The sequence below is a fragment of the Sceloporus occidentalis genome, unplaced genomic scaffold (assembly GCF_023333645.1).
Source record: "Sceloporus occidentalis isolate IW3139 unplaced genomic scaffold, rSceOcc1.0.p SCAF_5, whole genome shotgun sequence".
Taxonomy (NCBI): Eukaryota; Metazoa; Chordata; class Lepidosauria; order Squamata; family Phrynosomatidae; genus Sceloporus; species Sceloporus occidentalis.
In genome coordinates this window covers 165,159,751-165,182,591 of record NW_028316985.1, presented here as the reverse complement: position 1 = coordinate 165,182,591, position 22,841 = coordinate 165,159,751, and the positions used below count along the sequence as shown (strand labels likewise).

The window sequence follows — 22,841 nt, the reverse complement described above, 5'->3', positions numbered from 1 at the left end:
AACAAAAACACTTTACAAAAACCACTCCCCCTCCCCCCAAAAAATACCATATACATTCCAAAATCTGGAAAAGGATATCTTTACTGGTCTTTTCATCTGAAGCGTGTCTCATAGCAGCTTACAATTCAAGATTAAAAAAACAAATCATCAAAACAGCAGTAAGTCTAAAAACTCTCAGTACCACTAGCCAAAGCAATCTGTAAGCCACTCTGATAGCCTATGTGGCTAAACAGCGAAATATAAATACTCTAAATAAATAAGTAAATATAACTGATCATAATATGTACAACAAGTTCACAACAGATCATAATATCATTTGGTAAAGCCTTGAGGCAAACAGAAGAATTTCTGCTTGGTGTCCAAGAGATAGAAGTCTGGGTTCCAAGTGAGTATTTCTGGGAAAGTCATAATCAAAGTGCTACCCAAGGGAAGGCTGCTTCCAAGTCAGGCTAGAGATTTTCCTAAAGTTCTCATTTACCATGCTCTGATAGATTGGTTTTCTTTCATAAATATTAAATATTCACAGTGCTGCTGCTGCTGCTGCTGCTGCTGTTGTTATGTGCCTTCACATCATTTTCAACTTATAGTGACACTAAGGTAAACCTATCATGGGGCTTTCTGGGGCTGAGAGTGTGAGTCCACCAAAGGTCACCCACTGGGTTTCCACAACTGAGCAGGGAATTGAACCCTGATCTCCAAAGTCATAGTCCAACACTCAAACCACTACACCACACTGGTTCTCACATTTGTTCACATAGCTACCAGGAATGATTTCAGTATTTATCTTTAAAGTTTTAACATACTTAGAACAAATGAAAAATTATTATAGTTATCAATACATATATGAGAGATCCTTGCAATATTAATTAGGACAGTACCTGAACAATGTATGTCTGCATTTTTCATACTGCAAGGGGAGGATGGAGACGACTCCATGCTCTGTAGCAGGCTGATAAACCTCTGGCTCTACCACCAAACCTGACTCCCTGGGAGTCCCAGTTAGCCCTCTGGGCTTCTCCAGATTGACGTATCATCTTCCTTATGATACTATCAAAATGCAGAAGTTTCTCAGGTTCTTTTTTTTCTATTCAAGAAAGGTTAAATACCTCTCTGGAGACTAAGAGCCTCTACAAACCAGCATTATATGCTGGCGTGGGGGCTGGCCACCCCCACATCAGCGTCACGTTGCGCGCCCAACCACATGGTGGGGGGGGGGCATCATGGTACTCCATTGGCACCTTTAAATATGCTGCACCAAAGGAGCACCAAAAAGCTGCCGCAGCGCCTTTTCCATAGCACAAAAAAGCAGCCCCTTCATGCACCACGTTTTGCACCACGGAAAGGCCTGTTCTAGTGATGAAAGGGGGGCACAGAGCCACCCCTTAGGGACCTTCTGTTGAGGCCCTAAGGTATTGGCAGGAATAGCTTTAAGATAAAATATGCTGGGATTTTGGGCCTCATCCTTTGTCTATTGGGTCTATGCACTACTGGAATGCAGCTCCCTAAGAATTTCTTTGAAATTGCATTTGGCCCTCATGCCAAAAGAGGTTCCCCACACTTGATCTATAGCAGCTTCCAATATATTAGAATGTAATATCTCACTGTTAGTCGTGCTGGCTGGGGATGACAAAGTCTTCCAACGTATCTGAGATCACTTGGTGGGGAAAGTTGCCTACAGAGTGTCCACAGAGCCAGGTTAGGGTTAGAGTTTGTAACAGCTTTTCTGTAAGACGTCTTATATATACAACAACAAATCTACTGTTTTGTTTTCTTCCCCTCAAAGTAACCTCTAAAAGCTTGCCAAATGCTTACCTGAGTAAGGTAAATTGTTTGTTTGAAGTTCTTGATGGGGTCTTTTTCCTGAGGCAGCTTAAAATTGAGGCCTGCCTGTAGAAGCATTTGGTCATTGCCCTCTGCATGGTGCTGTCGATGTAGAGAGAAGTTGCTTACATAGGACCAGTCCTCCTCAGATGATACCTGTTGTTCAAGCACAAAAGAATATATCCATGCAAAAAATTGAAAAGACAAGATTTGATGCAAGCAGCACAGCACAGTACAGCAGATACCAGGGTTTATACTCAATAACATTTGCACTCAACTTGTACTTGCTGCACCAATTTCCAGCACCATTCCTTCTATGCTGCAATTTCTTCTCTTCCATGTTTTGCACATAATTGAACTTCATCTGAAGTACATTCTGTAGCACAGTCTAAAGGTGAGGGGGAAGATTCAAACAGACTTGAGGGGATCACACATGACAAGATTTTCTCTGTGAGGACACCCTGACTGTGGAACTCCCCGCTTCACAAATTGAATCCAGGCCCATGCCTAAACTGCCCAAAATTGTAATAAAGGTAAGTAAATTTGTCAAAATATGCAACAGCAGCAATGTTGAAAACAGGGTGTATGACTGAGTGGGGCGAACCTACTAAGCAGACTGGCTTTCTTTCAGTCCCACCACCATCGCAGGCTCTGCTGGTGAGGACATGAAAGAGAGCCTTCTCGGTGGCTGCTCCTACCCTCTGCAACTCTCTTCCACAGGAGGCTAGGCTGGCCCTAGCTCTGCTTTCTTTTCACCAGCAGGCAAAAACATTCTTATTTAAGCAAGCTTTTTAATGCTTAAGCAGGGAAGGGTGTTTTTTTAATGTAAATGTATGTTTTATCTGTTTTAAACTTCTATATGTTTTTAAACCAGTTTTATAGTACAGTATTTTATAGTGTTTTAATGTGGTTTTTAAAATTTATTTTGAACTGTTTGTAAACATTTTAATGTGTTATAGAAGCCCCCTTAGGTCCCAGCCTGGGTGTTAGGTGGCATATAAATAAAGTAAAATAAATAAATAAAAATATTTTATAATAGCCTCTGAAGAAAGCCAAAGGTGATAAGGCCGAAACACATTGGTTTTTTAAAGAAATAAACATTATTGGACCATCACACAGCATGTGGGACTTTGTTTCCTTTCATTCCTGTACTGTGAATAAGTGCTTCCCAGTTTTTTGTTCTGTTCCTTCTCACACTTTCCACAAGCCTGTGAAAACCATGCTGGTGTGTGGGAAGAAGGGAGGCTGCGCAAAGAAGATGCTGCTGTCTGCATTCCAACCAGCTACCACAACCTGCTCCTGGTAAGTTGGGAAGACTATTTTCTTTCAAATTATATTTTGCTTTTAACGTTTCTATGTTCAATTAACATACATAAAACCCTTTTCAACTGCTTTATGTTAGTGCCTTTTTAATAGGATACTTCATTTGTTTCCAAACTTGGTTGTTGTTTTTTAAGCTATACGTTGTTTTACTTTTGTGCCTTGAGTCCTAGACTGGGAGAAAAGTGAGATATAAAATAAAATAATGTAAATTTTAAAAAAGACAAACCAAGAATCATAATATTGGAGTACAAACAGATTGATGATTGGTGAGAGGTTGAAGAAATTTCTTTAAGTCCCATACTATTAAATTTAAATCTCCAAACAGACTTCATGGCAGCCTTCTCCAACCTGGCAATCTCTGGATATGTTATAATACAACTTTCATCCCTTCTTGCCAGCCCTATCATAAGCTTGGCTCAAGGGTATCAAGTCAGAGAAGTCTGCTTTCAGTTTCTTGAGAAGAAACTAACCAAGCTGGTACCATAGTTTAAATATCAGACTGGGAATGGGGCTCAAATTGTTAGCCATCCAGGATGACTTGGGAACTGACAGTATCTTGGCTACAAGGATAAAACTGGACGTGAAGGTGGATGGAAGTGTACATATTTCTCAGAAGAAGAAAAGCAGAATAAAAAGTCATATTCAAACATATAGATGTTTGTGTCTGTCTGTGTCCACCCACACAGAGGTACTGAAGTTTCATTCAGTGTACACCCAATTCCCCTGCAGTACACAGGAAGTTTGCCCCTGCAGTCTACAATTCCATCCAGTCTAACCACCTTACTACTTCTGAACTCTTCACATTAAACATAGAAGAACAGTGGAACCTACTCACCCCATGCAAATTGCACAGCAGGACTTCATTATAACCCCACCCTGCTCCACATATCAATGGTTTCTTTTTTCCATTTAAAGGGATCACTCTATACTGTTTCACAGCAAGTTGGCTAGTGGATTCTGAGAGTGCCAGTTCAAAACCAGGAACTTTTCCAAGCTCTGCATGCAATTTATAAGAGAGGACAAGGACTAAAAGTTGGCCTTTACATACCTGTGCCAGGGTGCTGAAGGAAGGCCAAGATTGAAAACCATACTCTGAGGCAAATCGTGCTCTGGGGTATGTGGTCCAATTCCAGCAGTCATTCTTGTAATTGTAGTAATGAACATCTCCATAATGAGTGTCATAAGGATTATGGGCCAGCCAGCCTTCCTTAACTGACTCTGCACCATTAGTGGGACTTGAGGTAATAAAAGGGCGACTCTTATCCTCCTAGGATTTACAAAACACAAGGCATGATGTGAGAGGCTGTGAGATAACAGAGGGTTTCTATAAAAACTAGCTAAACAAACTATAATTTAGAAAGTAAATGCAAATGCTAAATCCTGAACTCATGAGTCACTGCCTCTTTTTCTCCCTATGTTAGATCACTGCTGCTTAGTTAACTCACAAATAAATATTTGCTTCCTGGAATCAGATGTTCAGATGCATAAAACGTCATTCAACTCAGTACTGAAAAGAAAGCAATTTCTTCAGAAAAAAGAATCTACCTTCAGATTGTGAAACTGTTTAAGGGATTGCTCTTAAGCCATTTGGCATGGCTCATTTGTTTTAATATAAGGAAAATCCAGAATAGCCATGGTCAGCCTCTCTGAAAGCAAAACTGACTCAGGGGAGAACTACCAAGATCTTTCAAAAGAATTAATACACAGATGGTGTCCTTCTGCTCAATAAACTGCCTGATTTTGTTGCCTGCCTAGATTAGGGGGAAAAAAGGAGAGAAGGACAAAGACAGAGAATAGGCAAGACACAGACAGATGTGGCAGCAGGATTGTGTTCTTCTCGTTGGGTCATTATTTATACAAATCTGATTTTAGAATGAAAATATCCAATGTATATTCACAAACAGCGGACTCACAAAAGCATTTGACAAGATTATCAGGCAGGTGCCTTCTCCTCATTTAGCAGCATATCCATTACGTTTATTTAACAGGTAAAGGTGGATTCCTAAGAGTGCATTATTTGGAATATTGAACTAAGACAGATAAAAATGAGACCTTTACCAGTGCATCACATTTTCCAAGACAGATCATGAATTAACTCTGCAGTGAATTACTTCATTTCCTATATGTTCAACTATATAATTAATACTCTCAATTATCAGTAATAGTTAGCTTTCAATCTGATGGTCTCCAAGAACAGAGACTTCCTTGTCCCTGGTGCCCTCCAGATGTTTTGCACTAAAAATCCTACCATGCATGTCCATTATGGGAACTGGAATCCAAACAATCTGGAGCATACTAGGTTGAGGAAAGCCGTTGAGTGGTGTGAGGAAAAGCCATGCTCTCCAAAGGAGTCACAGTAGATAGGAAGCAAACATTCAGAGGTCTATCCAGACCTGTGAAATCTTAGTTCTGTGGATTACAACTCTCAGAATGTCACACCAACATGTTCACATGCTGGTTGGGAAATTCTGAAAATACAAAAAGATAACACTTCCAACCTGGTCAATCATGAAGCTTCTTCAAACATTTCTTCTCCTTTCTTAAATACTTTTAAAAATAAGCAATTTTCTCTGGACAGCACTCAGTATAACTAGGCAATTCCTCAGCCACATTTTCCCCAAGTAAGACCTTTTTAATTCCATGTAAAAGGCAATCAAAGAAGAGAAAGCATTTGAACAAAGATGCTGCAAAGGAATAAAAAATATAGAGGGAAAGTGGAAGATAAAATTATAGCCAGGTCTAATTTGAACCTGTCAGTGAATGCTCAAAGAGAACAGATGTTTCCAGATTTTTCCTTAGTGTATTTTTAATGTTCAGGCTTTGCCAGCACCATTTGCAAACTATCTACTCTCTTCCAAATGAGAATGGATAATCAGCAGTTCAGCAAAACTTAAAGTCTACGAACAAGCTCAGATTCCTCTTCATTTTGGGGAAATCAATACTTACAGCATGAACAATTTCTCGGATATTCTTGACGTAAAGTGTGACATAATCTTTGACATAGATGTTCATCTTTATATGTGGAATGGAGAACCAGTTGGCTGCAATTGCTGCTTCATTTTCATTGTTCCCACTCCACACAATGATAGATGGATGAGATTTTAGTCGTTTCATCTAAAGAAAAGGGAGAGTCTTTCACTTAAAAAAAGCTGTGTGCATGTAAAAAAGAAAAGAAATGAGCAGTCAGAAATGTTAAAGGGTAACATTTCTGCCCCCTCTTCACTATTTTAAGAGATTATCACATTGAATTTAAGGTGCTTTATCCCTGACGGGATACAGGCGCCTTTAATTTTAAAAATGGCTGTTATCACACTCAACCGCAGCCAGGCAAATGCATCCTGTATATAGCCTGTATGCCAGCATGGCTTTTTTTGTAGTTTTGCAAGAATGGGAAAATCCTGTTTTTGAAAAGCCACAGGATAGGCCTGGCAGGCATCTGGGCCGTATACGGGTTGCATTTGCCTGGCATCAGCTGAGTGCAATAACACTCATTTTTAAAATTAAAGGCTCCCGTATCCTGTCAGGGATAAGAGACCTTAAACTCAATGCAATAATCTCCTTACTATCTGTAGGCTGACACTTTATTCCAACATTCTTTTGGGAGCTTTCAGGAGCTATACTGCTTTCTAACTGCTTTTTTTTCTTTTTTGATTTTTTCCAATGTACTTAAAGTTGTTTTATGTTGTGTGCCTTCAAGTCAATTCTGACTTATAGCGACCCTAAGGCAAAACTATGATATGGTTTTCTTGGCAAGTTTATTCAGAGGGAGTTTACCACTGCTATCCTCTGAAGCTGAGAAAATGTGACTTGCCCAAAGTCACCCAGTAGGTTTTCACTGCCGAGGTGGGATACAAACTCTAGTCTCCCAGTGTCCAAGTCCAACATACAAACTACTACACCATACTGGCCCTCAGCTGTTTTAATGTTACACCTTTCATATATTGTAGAGCCAGTGTGGTGAGAGAGCCAGGGCTCATTCCCACTACCTAAAGCCTTGAATCCAAAATCAAGTAAAAAGACCCTTGTTCCCACTGAAAATCGATTCAGATCCTCATCTGATTGATTCCAGTGGGGAAAAAATGGGTTAAACGCAAAAAGGCCGGGATATTTTGATAGCAGTTACTTTGCACTCCTTTTGGTAAGAATCAATTCCAACCTGTGTCCGACATGTGGGAACGTCAGGTTGGGATCGATTCTTCTCCTTTTCCCTGCTCCCTTTCTTCTGTCGCTGGCGCTTCTGTCCCTTTCTCTCTTCTTTCCCTCCGCTCCGCTCCTCTCCTCTCCCTTCCTTCCTTCTTTCATTTCTTCCCCATCCCTCCCTCCTCCTCCTTCTCCCATCCTCTTCCTTCTTCTTTTTCCTACTTCCTCCCTCTGCCGGGCACCCGTCGCTTCCCCGGGGCTGGCGGGGCCGCCAGCACTGCTATCACTCCGGCCAGCACGGGACAAGCAGCGGCAGTGCAGCAGCAGTGGCAGCCTCGCCAGCCCCAGAGAAGTGGCGGGTGCCTGGTGGAGGGAAGTAGGAAGAAGAAGAAGAAGGTAGGATGGGAGAAGGAGGAGGAGGAGGGAGGAATGGGGAAGAAACAAAGGAATAATAATTAATAATAATTTGTTTTATCTATATACCGCTATTCCAAAGATCATAGCGGTGAACAGCAAGTAAGCTAATTAGCAAGTAAGCTAATTTGCCCCCAACAGTCTGGGTACTCATTTTAGCGACCTCGGAAGGATGCAAGCCTGAGTCGAGCTTGGGCCCTTTTGCTGGTCTTGAACTCGCAACCTTGTGGTTTTGAGTGAATGGCTGCAGTACAGGCATTTAACCACTGCGCCACCAGGGCTCCATGAAGAAAGGAAGAAAGAAACAAAGGAAGGAAGGAAAGAAGGGAGGGGAGGGGAAGAAGAGAGAAAGGGTCCGATGGAGGTCCGCTTGTCTTCCCCAGCTCTAATGGGAACAACAAGTGTGCCCTCCCAAAGAATCGATTCCAAAGAGGCCCCATTTTCATAGTGGGAACGTGGGGCCTTTTGGAATTGATTAAAATAGCAGGGCAGACCCAAGTCAGCATGTGGGTTATTCCTTCAGTGGGAATGGGCCCCCAATGTGGTATATTGGTTTGAACATTGCACTACAACTCTGGAGAGCAGGATTCAAATCACTGCAGGGGAAGACAATGGCAAACGTCCTCTGAATAAATCTTGCAAAGAAAATCCCATGATAGATTCTTAGTCCTGCCATATGTTGGAGATGACATGAAGGCAGACAACAACAACAAACAGCTACAGATAAGTGGAATTGTATCTATTTAATAAACATAGATCAAAGAATAGTAAATGGGAAGTCACTGTTAAATTAAATGTGTTGGGTTGTTGTGTTAAAGAGTTGAGGTGGAGGGAATGTATTTCACTATATCTAGAGAAAGGCTTTTGTTTGTATTGTTTAGCAATTGTTGACTTACTTGAAAAGATTAATTTACTTTTTTAAAAGAACCTGCTACAAAACTTTGGTGACAAGATCCTTATTGTATAGGAACCATTTCTAACAAATATACTTCCATGATGGATCTTTTCAAATATGATTGGTAAATTTTACATTTTTAGGTGTCTGCTGGAAACATCAAAAGTTTCCATCTAAAAACATAGAAGTGGCCTTCCAACTGGTAAGAGCTGCATTTCCCAAATCTGTACTTGAAAGAGAAAACAAAAGGAGTTCTTCCTGCACTGGCTTATAAAAGACACTATTTACTCAAGGCAAAAAGGCAAAGGCAGGGGTCAAAAGAGTTCAGACTTGCTTCTGGTAAAGCTAAATTGAAAGTCCTTAACAAATTTCTAGTGAGACTTATCTGTCACAAGTATGAATTCCTACCTTCCCTGCCTGCCCATGCCAACCTGTTCTGAAGGAACAGCTTCAAAGGATGAAACTCAAGCATGAGTAAATCTTATGGCCTGATTCTGTGAGGTGCCATGTTGAAGAAAAAAGCTTACCGAATCAGGTCTAGAAATTCCAGCACTACTACAAGAGCTGTGAACACCCTTGGAATTGTTCTGTAGTACAGAGAGTTCCATTGGGTTGCAAAGTCATTGCTTGACAGGTTCTTCAAGTTGGAAGGAAAGATAGAGAGAAATGAAAGGGGAAGGGAAAAGTAGCAATGGAATTGGCCATGTCCCAGAAATAAAAAGGGAAGAGCCAAGACTGCCAGCTCAACATTTCTATAGGCATACTTTTGAAAACTGTGATGAAAATTATTAAGCATTAAATCAAACAAATTAATTATCCTATGTTTTTCTGTTATATTTAATATTTTCATGTTATATTTATTAGGTGTAGGTATTGTATGAAGTGCTATACAAGTACAAAGAACTTCATAAAATCATGTAAGAACAAAAAGGAGGGAGGGAAATAAAAACAAAGAAAATAAATAAATATAATACAATAAAAATTCTATAGAAGAAAACAGGCTGAAAAAGAAAGGCAGAATCAAGAACAAAACAGGAACATTATGCCAAATACATGCAGATGTGTCAACTGCTAGTGAAAACCAAAGAGTCAGACTGAAGACGGGACTTGAAAGGTAAGAGAAGACACTGCAACTGGCAGAGGTGGGGAAACTCTCTCCCACCCTATCTCCTGCAGATTTGTTCCCTCTGGAGAAATGTGCTAGCAGTAAAGTTTGGATCACACCTAGGAGGGAAACTCTCCATCTCTCTGACTTTCCCATCCCTTAAACCCGATCTCCTTCCCCATCCCTGTCCGTTCTCTCTTTATTCCCAGTTTCCTTTCCTCTTCCTGATCCATTCCTCAGACCCCTGTCCAAACCACCAATTACACTTTAAAAGATTATTTTATTGCATACTAGTGGGAATTAAAAAAAAAAAAAAAGAACTTCAGAGTCACAGCATACAGAGGGAATCTAAGGCTGCATCCACACTGGACAAATAAACCAGCCTGACACCACTTTAACTACCATGGCTCAGTGCTATGGAATCCTGAGAATTGTAGTTTGTTGTGCATCAGAGATCTCCAACAGAGAAGTCAAAATATCACACAAAACTATAGTTCCCAGAATTCCACAGCACTAAGCCATGACAGTGAAAGTAGTGCCAACCTGGATTATTTCTGAAGTGTGGATGCAGCCTAGGTTTTCTCCCCAGTTTCAACCTCCAGTCCCACCCCCAGGCTATTCCAGCAATGGAATTAGCCTTTTCTTCACATTTATCAATAAAGCCCAGTTATTGATCTAGGGTGAAGAAAAGAAATCAAACTAGATCAAAATATATTTAAGATAAATAAAAGAATATATATTTGACAGTTAAAGTATAGTGGACAAAGTAATAAAGAATCATGGAGAGATAAACGGAGAATTGTGACTGAGAACAGAAATGGAAAAATGGGGTTTCAAGTTGTGAAAAATGTGATGAATGATGTACTCCATATCCCTGAAAATGACTGCTTATTTGGGAACTAAATGAGGTGATAATCTCGTTAGCACTTCATGGGAGTGGGAAGAAGTAAAAAAATAAAAACATAAATAAATGTACATTATTACTATATATTAAGAAACAAATGTTCAATTTTTAAAAAGGAAAGTTTCTTTAACAACAAGTTTCAGGCAACCAAATCCATGGGGCATGAACAAAATCAATGTGGTCAGAGGAAATAATCATTTATGTTGTATGCCTTCGAGCATTTCCAACTTCTTATGACTCTAAGAAGGCCCTATCATAGGGTTTTCTTGGCAAGATTTGTTCAGAGGAAGCTTGCCATTACCCTCCCCTGAGACTGAGAGCATGTGACTTGCCCAAGCTCACCCAGTGGGTTTCATGGTCAAACTGGGAATCAAACCCTGTTCAAATCAAATCTCCAGAGTCATAGCCCAACACTCAAACCAGTATGTCATGCTGGCTCTCACATAGAAGCAGCTTATCTGAGGGAACAAAGAGAATAGGAAGACCAGCCCCAAATAAGTATCATGGGCAATCTGAGCTTCATTCACCTTCTTTTTCATGTTTAATCAGGAATGCTTACCAAAATGTGACATTGTTCATGCAAGTTTGACTAACAGAAAGAGAGGAAACATTGTGAGATGTTAGTAAAAAAATAATATGTACATACATTTAAGACCTTGGTCCTACTACAATGAATACTATACCTGGTGAGTAATTTCAGCTTTTACTGAATCTATGTAGCTTTGATCAGTTGGGTAAAGGGCACAGGCAAACATGAAGTCCTGCCAAATCTACAGAATGAAGACAAAATGAAAGAAGTCAACAAATAGCCACTTCTTCTATGTAAATAGTTTCCACATTCTTCAGATTATATCACTCAAGACAGCCTTCCCCGGCCTGACATTCTCCAGACATGTTCTACTAGAATTCCCATCACCCCAACCATGACAGTCAAGCAGTTTTCAGATGACAGCCTTGTAGTCCAACATACTAAGCCACAAAATTAGGGACAACTGATGTACAGGATTTATTTCAACACACACACACACACACACACGCACAGAGAGAGAGAGAGAGTGTGTGTCCCCCACAACACCCTACATCCATTAAGGTTACACTTTTATCCACTCTTGACTTGGTGTAAACTCTACTAAGCTTAAAAGGATTTAAATTTGAATACATATGTGGAAGAATGTGTTACACATAACCAGATGTTAAAGCACGCCCCAAAACCCATAATTCATAGAAATGAGGCATTTATTTATACAAGCAATGACATTCTAATACATTGTTAACCTGGGGTTAGGGGGAAAAACATTCTCAACCCAGTTATTTTAAACACACACACACACAAATTAACCAACCCTGAGTATTTCAGAAGTGAGAGAAAAGGTGCCTGGGTCAGAAGAATTATTAAAACATATAATCTTAAAGTTGAAAAGAACCAAAGGGCTCACCTAGTCCAGTCCACTGCCATGAAGAAATATACAGTTCATTCACTCCTGAAAGATGCCCAGTCAAGCTGTGATTAAAGCCCTCCAAAGTTAAGCGAGATCATCACTCGCCGAAACAACCTATTCTACTTTTAAACAGCTCCTATAGTAAAAAGAATTCTTCCTAATGTTTAGGTGGAATCTATTTTCTTTTAGTTTGAATTTGTTGGTTTGTGTTCTGGTCTCTGGAGTAGCAGAAAACAAGCTTGCTCCAACTTCTACATGACATCCCTTCAAATATTTAAAGATATTTATTATGTCCCCACTCAGTTTTCTTTGGCCCAGTGAACAGAGATTGAACAAGATTGGCCCAAGACATTATTGCTGCTTGAGGCAAAGTGGCAAATGGTACTTACCAACTCACTCAAACCAAGATATAACAGTATCCAAGTTATTTTGGCCCATGATTCAGACATTCACACAACCACTTTACCCTATCCATGGCATTAATAATACAGTGGGCCCTTGGGATTTGGTTCCAGGACCTCATACAGATAGCAAAATCCATAGATTCTCAAGTCCCATTATATACAACGGAGTAGTAAAATGGTATCTCTTGAATAAAATGGCAAAATCAAAGTTTGCATTTTGAATTATTTTTTAAAATATTTTCAAACCATGGGTGGTTGTATCCATGGATGCAAAATCTGTGGATACGAATGGCTGACTGTACCATAAAAACAAGCAAATAACTAGCTATTTGTTCACTCTTTCAGAGCAGTCCAAATTGGCTGTCTGAAGTAGCTACTTCATTTAGTTAACAGTAGGACTGGCCCATACATAGAAGGTTACAGCAAATGATGGGTGACAGTTTAAACAAAAATGACAGGGGAGTTAGTGAAGCTTGTAGGTTTAATCTTTCCTTCCATAATTCTAGCAATGAGATGCAGTAGGAGCCAGAAATATGGTTCCTTAGAGATATATGGGGTTGAAAGAATGAGAATGAAATGCCAGACAACCAGAACCCTAAACAGGTAGCCTAGATCAATGTGTTTTATTACATTTTAAAAGACAATGCCTAGAACTTGTCAGTCATCACAGTGCACTTGCAATCACTAGCTAAATTTCTGGAAGGTATAAGCAGTTTTCATTCTCAACATGCAGTTGGGTAGGAAAACTATCACCATACTTTTCTGATACCTGAACAGGTATAAGGTATGATTAGAGGTTTTCCTCCAAGAGAAGTGGAAAATCCATGTAATGAGCCTGCAATATCCAAAAGAGAGGCAATTCCATTATTACTCCCCTATGGCTACAGACTTCTACAGAAAACCAGATAATGCTCTCTTTCAAAATACACAAGGGTATTGAAAGGGTGCAGACTGCACGTATGTTCTAGGCAAGCTGATCTGCGTGAGGGTTCTCAGCTTGAGGCACCAAAGAGGTGCCCAAAATCTGGTGCACGGGATGGCAAAATGGTCTATTTTTATTAGGATCACCAACTTAGTCTTCCTCTTCTCAGAAGCACCTGATGGCTTCCTTCTGTGAGGTGCTGGAAATCTGCTCCAAGGTTTAGTTTGAACCTGTTCCCAAAACAAGTTAAGCACCTGGGACAGCTACTTTAATGTTTAGTTTTAAAATGCTGAAGAATCTCCATATGTCTTGCCAGTGCCATCACTAGTGTTGGCATCACATGGTGTGGTAACTCATGGTGTCATGCCTCCACTGTCCTCCTCCCATACCACACCATACAGAATCCTTATATTTTAGTATTATTATTACTCGTAAATTGTAATTCACATATATCATTGAATGTAATGGCAACAGTTGTGACATAAACAACTAGCAACATTAATATTATGCCCTTAAATTACAATATCATATACACAACCTAAATGTATTTACACTTGTTCCTCCATAGTCACTAGGGTTAGGGGCACAAGACCCCCGTGAATATGGGAAAACTACAAATAACAAAAACACCATATTTTTACCTGAGAGGACACCTGCCTAGGAATCTCTAGGTCCTCCAGTGCAACTCTGTGCTCAATGTCGAACAGACACTGACCATAGAACTGCACTGGAGGAGCTACAAATGCCTTGGGGAATGTACCCTCTAGGCATTTTTAGGTCTTTCAGTGCAACTTTAGAGTTGCACTGAAGGACCTAGATATTCCTAGAGAGAACATATTAATAAAATCCATGAATAATCAAAGCCGCAAATATCAAAGCCGCAAATATGGAGGAATGAGTGTACACACACATTATTTCATGTGGCTGAAGTGACATTTTGGTAAGATGTGATGTTTTTTTAAAAAAAATTAAAAGAATAACATTTTAAAATTTTAATTAATTAAAAAAAACCTGGGGCCTCTCCTTTCTCTTCTTACTGAGCCTCACTCTACTCACACTATCTCTTCAACATTTTAAAGGGACAAAGGCGAACGCCACACCCCATTTCTGCCAAAAGGAGAGAAGTGGTGTCTGTCTGGGGAGTGGTGTCATCTTCCTTTAGAGTTTCACCGGGCATGATCTGCACCTCCCACATCTCCCTAATGAAGCCCGTGTCTTGCCATAGCTAAAGGGGTCCTCCCGCTCTTCCAAATGATATAGGGGTCATTTCCTGGCTCTTCTAATTGCTTTCTGTTTTCAGAAAAGCTTTGCTGCCTGGAGGTGTGGGCTATGGCGGTGATAGAAACAAAGAGAAATGTTGCATTTGAGCAATAATCAAAAGGGAGACAAAAACTTAAGCTTTGTCAAGTGACATGTTTGATCAGAACTCTGGAATGTGTGCTTAATAAACTAAAGGTTATGTAGGCATTACTTCTGATCAGTTCAAAGCAGGTGTCACCCTTCTGGCCATACGTATGCTTGTATACAACTCTCTTTAAAAACATTCCTCTAGCTTGAAGCTTCCTGTGCTTGGTCTCAAGCCAAAACTGTCATTTTTTAAGGTATTTGCCTTCCAAAATCAGAAAGATTTAAAACAATTTGCTGTTGGTGTGTGCCTTCAAGACATTTCTGATTTATGGCAGCCCTACAGCAAACCCAGCACAGGGTTTTCTTGGCAAGATTTCTTCAAGGTAGATTTGGCATTGCCTTCCTCTGAGGCTGAGAGAGTATGGCTTGCTCAATGTCACCCAGTGGAGTTCCATAACTGAACAGATATTATTATTATTATTATTATTATTATTATTATTATTATTATTATTGGGCCTCATTATCCCCGGGCTTACCAACCATGGATTTAAGCATCCACAGATGTCAAGCGCCATCGTCCTCAACGGTGATGCATGCATGCAGCTGTGTTAGGGGACGTGTGCTTATTGTGTTGCCATTAGGGACAATAAGACTTGAGGTCCTACATTTTTTGGTATCTGTGGCAGGGTCCAGAACAGATCCCCACTGTATTATTATTATTATTATTATTATTATTATTATTATTCCTTTTTCCTAGATTGGGATTCGAAGAGGTTCACAATTTAAAAAATGTTTAAAAACCACAAGGTACAAAGTTAAAACAAAATTAAACTACCAGTAGATCAAAACAAGTATAATTAAAACACACACACACACAAACACACATACCCTAGCATTAAAATTGGCAATAGCCAACACATTGTTTAAGGTGGGCCTTATATAATTACTCATCAAATCCCTGTTGGAATAGACAAGTCTTTGTAAATACCAATGAAGTGGACAAGCTTCTTGAAGTGTAAGGAGGACAACGTGCCCTCTCGATCCTGCCTGTCATGGTAGACCACCCAAGGAGGTGACGCAGTAAAAACTTTAAGATCTATAATTAATGCATCTTATAGGGAAGGGAAATTTTCAGATCAACTAAAACAAGGATTGGTTAAACCCCTCTTGAAAAAACCCTCCCTGGATCCCCTAGTGAGAAATAACTATAGACCAGTCTCCCTTCTACCATTCTTGGGCAAGGTGATCGAGAGGGCAGTTGCCTTCCAACTCCAAGCTGTCTTGGAGGAAGCCGATTATCTAGACCCATTTTCAAGCTGGCTTCAGGGCAGGATGCGGAGTTGAGACTGCCATGGTCGCCTTAGTCAATGATCTCTGTCTGGGCATCGACAGGGGAAGTGTGACCCTCTTGGTGCTCTTGGACATCTCAGCAGCCTTTGATACCATCAACCATGGTATCCTTCTGAAACGCCTGAGGGAGTTAGGAACTGGAGGCACTGCCCTCCAATGGCTCCATTGTCACCTCTTGGACAGATTCTAGATGGTGATGCTGGAGGACAGCTGCTCTTCAAAAAGAGAGCTGACATCTGGCATCCCCCAGGGCACCATCCTGTCCCCCATGCTGTTTAACATTTACATGAAGCCGCTGGGCGAGATCATCCAGAAACATGGGGCGCAGTGTTATCAGTATGCTGATGACACTCAAATCTACTTCTCTATGTCCCCGACTGCAGCAGTGACTAAGAATGGCATCTCTCCTCTGGTTGCCTTCTTGGGTCAGTAATGGACTGGATGAGGGAAAACAAACTCAAGCTGGATCCAGAGAAAACAGAGGTACTTGCGATAGGTACCCCAAGTCCGGGGAAGGAGATTTGTCTACAAGTCCTGCATGGGGTCACGCTTCCCCTAAAGGATGAAGTTCGCAGTTTGGGAGTGCTCCTGGATTCGTCTCTACAATTATCATGTCAAGTGGAAGTGACGGCCAACTTTGGTTGATACGCCAACTGTGTCCCTACCTGGACCAAAAGGACTTTGAAGCAGTGATACATGCATTGGTAATCTCTTGTCTTGATTTCTGTAACGCGCTCTACATGGGGCTACCCTTGTACCAAGTTCGGAAGCTTCAATTGGTTCAAAATGTGGCAGCCAGATTGGTCACTGGTTCATCCAGGTTTATTGCACTGACTTTTAAAAATGCTGTCTTTCATGTCTACCTGAATAGCACTAATGAGAAAACTGAAACATTTAAAAACATTATTATTCTATTTTATAAATTGTTTTAAATCTGTGTTGTCTTTTTACCATGATTCCTAGTTCATCGCAGATATCATAGAACTTGTCTTGCTCGTATATACCTCCTCCCCAAACACGAAGTGTATTCATGTTGGCGTCAACTGTGGATTGTAAGAGGAGCCTTAACCTGTCAAAATACAAGTGGAATTCAAGGTGAGTGAAATGGCATTACTTGTTAGAAACCTACAGGGACTTCACATGAACACAATTAAGTGCAATACATGCCTAGCCTTCCTCCGTTTCAGCAGGACTCACACAGGGTAATAGTGTAATATTTAATTAAGGCAATATTTTGTGAATGTAGGCATGTTGAAATAATGAGAAGCTCAACTGCTTTTTCCATCCAGATCCAAGTGAGAATCAGCAACAAATATCATTCAGAGAGAAAGGAAGACCCAGGGCTCACAGTTGGTTAAGCTAGCCTTTTCTTGCATTGTTTAAGATACCATTACTTCTACTTAGCCACCAGATTCCCCACCTTTTCTGGACATCATAAGCAAGTGTTTCTCAAACTTTTTACCCTGAAGGGATTCTTGAAATAGTTTTCAAGTCTCAGGGAATAATGAAAAAAACATTATATTTGGAGCTAATAAAACATTCACACTTTTTCAGATTTCTTTTCTTTTCTTTTATTATTTTTAAATCATGATCTCTTGCTAAACCACATAGTAGCCTCTCATGGAACCCCAGGATTCCAAGGAACCTTGGTTGGGAGACTTTGCTGGGGGCTATTCTATCATTTCCGAACAAAGATATTCTGTGGCATCTTAAAAACAAACAAATTATAGCATGAGCTTGTGTGGATTGCAGCACAGCAGTTTATCGGATGCATGTATTTACTTTTATTTTATTTATTTATTAAAACATTTATATCCTGTAATGTATCTCAGAAGCTCAGAGTGATGTACAACAAAATAAATTTAAGACATTAAATAACACAATAAATAATTTTAAAAGACTAAAGATTTATTAAAATCAGACAATTTAAAATCAGTTGAAACAATTTAAAATTCTACTGACCATAGAACATGTACAAACTACAGATAAAATGAATTAGGCTCCAAAGGCGTTAATATAAAGCTATGTTTTGACTTTGTGCCAGAATGACATCAGTGTTGGCACCAATCAGACCTCTAGGGAGAAGATATTACATAACTGGGGCTGTGAGAGGAGGATATTCCATGACATGAAACAAGCTGAGTCTCCCTAATTCAAAATGCTTGGGGTCAGAAATATTTTGGATTTTTTTATTTTATTTTGGAATACCTGTATTTGCATATGCATACATAATGCGATATCTTGGAGATGCAATCCAAGTCTAAACACAACATTCATTTATGATTCGTATACACTTTAGACACACAGCCTGAATATAATTTTATAGAATATTTTTCATAATTATTTGCATGAAACAACATTTGTGTACACTGAACCATCATAAAACAAAAGTGTCACTATCATAGCCACCCATGAAAAAAAATGTGGTTTTGGAGTATTTCAGATTTTGGAATTCCAGATAAGGGAGACTCAACTTGAACAGTAACATGTTAAGGTGCTGGGACTGTATAAGAGCAGGAGTGGCAACTATTAGGCCTTGCAAATGCTACTGGACTACAATTTCCAGGAGGTCACATCGGCATAGCTCATTATGAGGAATGCTGGGACCTACAGTGAAACAAAATCTTGAGGGCTGCATGACTCCTGTTGCAGATGGAAATTAAATACTAAAGTAATATCAGATGTTATCATGTGTAGGAATTATCAGAAAGTGAGAACATTTTGTTTCACAGAACAGAGTAGCACTTCTCCATAGCTGTTCAAAAGCCATTCATTTTGTACACATCAAAACCCTTCACCTCCTTCTGTGAAGTAGTGACATTTTCTCTGATTTTCTTGATGATTCTCTGAAGATGCCAGCCACAGATGTTGGTGAAACATCAGAAACAAACTCTTCTAGAACATGGCCACATGGCCCAAAAAATCCACAAAAAAAACCCGGATGTCGGCCATGAAAGCCTTCAACTTCACAGTACTGACATTTGTTGTTCATTGTAGGAAAGTCCCTTCAATTTCCTAACCTTGTTAAGATGCCACTTCTGTTGCTGTTGCTGGATTCGACTTAATCTCGAATTTTAACTCAGAGCCTTCTAAGTTCTGTGAGCAAAACACTAGCACTAGAGATTTTAGTGAGCCTACCCCATTATTGTTGCCTGTTAACACTGAGAAAGTGCCTTTATATATTTTGAGGCCAGTGTATATATAAAACAGAACCAAGTGTTAAATCTTTTGCTCAACAGTCACACTTTTTAGTTGCAGGCTGAGGTATGCATACTGAACAGCTACTGTAAGCTGAATCCCCTTGCTTAGCACTGTTGGCTTTCTTTGTATAGGGGAGCTTTTTAAGTGTGTGCACATCTATTCAAAAATACTGTCCCTGCAGCTGCAAGCTGTTTTTGTGCCCATTCTGGGAGAAAGGCAGGATATAAATCAAATCATGCAATTTGCAGGCTGAATGGTGCAATCCAGCAAAAGCTTGACCACTTCATCTGATGGGCTATCTGGCACAGCCATAGGAACAAAACTCACAGGATCCAGAACTGCATTTGCACAGCTAAAACTAGTTTGCCAGCTGCACCTGTTCCTTGAGACATCTGACCTGGCTATGATGACACATGCCTTGATTACATCCTATTTGGATTACTGTAATGCACTCTACATGAGGCTGCCTTTGAGAACTGTTCATAAACTTCAGTGGGTTCAAAACATGACATCCAGAATGCTGACTGGGGCCAGTTATAGGGGGTATATAACTGTTGAAACAGCTTCACTGGCTACCAGTTCACTTCCAGGTACAATTTAAAGTACTTGGGCATGACCTATAAAGCCCTATACAGCTTAGGTCCAGACTATTTGAAAGACTGCATCTTCCCATATGAACATACCAGAGCTTTAAGATCTTCAGGGGAAGGCTTTCTCTTGGTCCCTCCACCATCACAGGCTCGCTTGGTGAGGACACGAGAGAAAGTCTTCTTGGTGGTTGCTCCCACCCTCTGAAACACCCTTCCATGGGAGACTAGGCTGGCCCCCTCCCTGGTTTCCTTTTGCTGGCAAACAAATATATTTTTATTTAAGCAAGCTTCTAATGGTTAAGCAGGGTCTGTTTCATCTCTTTTTAGCTTTTCTATGATTTTGGGGGGAGGTTATGATTTTAGGTTTTATTGTATTTTAATTTTAAATTGGTTTTAAAACGTTTTTGTAAACCTTTTTAATTGTTGTTCTGGAAGCCACTTTGGGTCCTGTCCTGGGGGAAAGGCGGTATATAAACAAAGTAAAATAAATAAATGAATGATTTACAGACCTTTTATTGGCTGATTTCAGAAAGCAGAAGGGGAAAATCACTCTTTTGAAAGTATACTTACCATATACACTTGACTATAAGTCAACCTCATGTATAAGGCAAGGGTAGGTTTTGGGGCCAAAATTATTAATTTTGCTATGACCCGTGGATAAGTCGAAGGTAAAACTTAGGGGTATGTGACAAAGGATCTAAAGGATGAAACAAGGACAACAATGCCAAACAACATATAAAATTCCAGCAGGCACAACTGTTTGTGCTCATCCTAAAGGCTGGATGGATGAGAGAATAGAAGGGGGTCAATGTGTCCAGGACAGATTATGCTCTTGCTTTTCACCACAGCAGGGTTCCTTTTTAAATAAGAGTTAAACTACAGTACTTACATTGACCCATGGATAAGTTGACTTGGGTTTTGGGGTCAATTTTTTTACTAAAATTTCTAGGCATATACATGAGTATATACAGTATACCAAAACTCTACCTGAAGAAAGCTGGATGTGAGGCAGATAGCTAAGCAGGAATCCTTCATGGACATGGGCTCTTTCACAGAAGCAGCCTCCATATAAACTCTCAAGAGGTACAGTTCTACAAAAGAACTGTGCTCACATGGATGAATCTGAATCTGCTAACTTCTGCTCAGGATCAGTGGGAAAAGGCAAAATTTGTGCATCCACATGGAATAGTTAAAAACTATTCAACTCACATGCCAGCCGTCACTCTGTCTTGAAAGGAATCTGCTGGAATCCAGTTGGACCCCTTCAGAAAAACTGGAATTCCATTGATTCTGAAATAAAAACTTAAACCAGGTGACCCAGGAATGGGTTCCTCTGCCAGTTCTACTGTTCGAAAATAAACCTGAAGAAAATTAACATATATACAGGTTTACAGCCAGTTGCAAAATAACAAAAGAAAATAAACTATAATTTCAGGAACAACTAGGAAAGCCAAAATCTCTTGCTTGGTTCCTTCTTTTCATCCCCCATTATCTTCAGGATAACAAATCCTAGGGTACATGAACACCATAGAAATACTGCAGTTTGACACCATTTTAACTGTCATCGCTCCCATTTGATGGAATCCTGGGATTTGTAGTTTTTTGAGACACCAGAACAGTTTGGCAGAGAGGGCTAAAGACCTTATGAAACTACAAATCCCAGGATTCCAAAGGACAGAAGTACAGCCCTTAACATGGCATTAAACTGCATTATTTCTACAGTTTAGACGCACTCCCGTTGCAAGATTTGTTGAAGTCAATGTGGAATAAGGATTCAATTAATATCATTTGGAGTAGTTTAAAACTTTAAATGGCTGGAAGATTCTAGTGCCCTTATGCCATATGCATACATCTCCAACAGACAACATGTGCTAGTGCTGTAAACACAGCCTGCTTGTGATTACCCAAAGAAAAATTTAACGAAACGCCTGGACATAATGCTGATTGTACTTAAACTACATTTACAAATAAATACAGCAATCCAAGGCCAGGTTTTTTAAAGTGTATTGGGCAGTGAGTGTTTTTACTAATGTCCTCCTTTTATGAGAATTAAAGACCAAAAGAGAGAGAAACAGCTGTGAAGCTCAGCTATAAAAACAAGCTGCCAAGAAAGAGCGTGGAATCACTTTCTTTGGAAATTCTAAAAAAGGAGACACTCAAACACCCTAATAAGATGTTTTTTCTGTAAATGTGGGAACTTGTATTACAGCCTTCTACAACCTAATTCCCTCTAGATCTGTTGGACTACAGCCCCATCATATCTAATTAGTATTGCCACTGGACATACTGGGTAGGATTAAAGGAACTGTAGTCCAACCCATACAGGAAAGCCATGTTGCAGAAGGATGTTATGTTCCCTGCAAGGACAATAATTTAAAAAAGCCAAAGACACTTTAAAATAATGGGAAAAGATTTATTAAACTAGAACTGTAAAATTAAAGCACTCCACGATGAGCAGGTCCTATCAACCATAGCAAAACACGAGGGGAAAAAACCAGAAAAAAACCCCCAAGATATTCCAGTTTTTCCTAGAGAAAGAATGGGTAATAGGACGCTCTCCAGATCTGGCAAACTATGATTCCCATCAACCTTCACTATTGGCTATGTTAGCTGTTAGTCAAACAATATTTGAAAGGCCACAATTTGCTCACCTCTGACCTAGCTCCAGTTTCTCTGAAACTTTTTCTGGGGTGCTAAAAACCAGGACCCAGTCCATGTGAGTTAGTACTAAGAACATTATTACATTACACTGCTATAGCAATATATTCCACTTTAACTGCCATGGCAACATCCTATGGAGTCCTGGGTTTGCATTTAGCGAGCGTATATAGAACCCCCAGCCAGAAAATTCTTGGACATCACTAAACTACAAAGCTCAGAATTTCATAGGATGCTGACATATTAGTTAAAGTGGAATATAGTGCTGTGATTTAAATATGTGCATATCTTGTCCTTTTAAATTGTATGTATGTTCTTTTAAATTGGC

General features: G+C 39.9%; 1 protein-coding gene across 1 annotated transcript in view; it reads right to left on the bottom strand.

The window, feature by feature from the left end:
* The window catches only part of MANBA (mannosidase beta), a 69,729-nt gene that overhangs the window by 9,206 nt on the left and 37,682 nt on the right, over positions 1-22,841 (bottom strand). Inside the window, exons 8-13 of the mRNA XM_089526054.1 lie at positions 21,065-21,216; positions 17,016-17,133; positions 11,286-11,372; positions 6,091-6,258; positions 4,193-4,411; positions 1,813-1,977 (exon numbers count right to left, since the gene is read on the bottom strand). Of these exons, the coding sequence (XP_089382180.1) occupies positions 1,813-1,977; positions 4,193-4,411; positions 6,091-6,258; positions 11,286-11,372; positions 17,016-17,133; positions 21,065-21,216 (909 nt within the window). The remainder of the gene's footprint in view (positions 1-1,812; positions 1,978-4,192; positions 4,412-6,090; positions 6,259-11,285; positions 11,373-17,015; positions 17,134-21,064; positions 21,217-22,841) is intronic.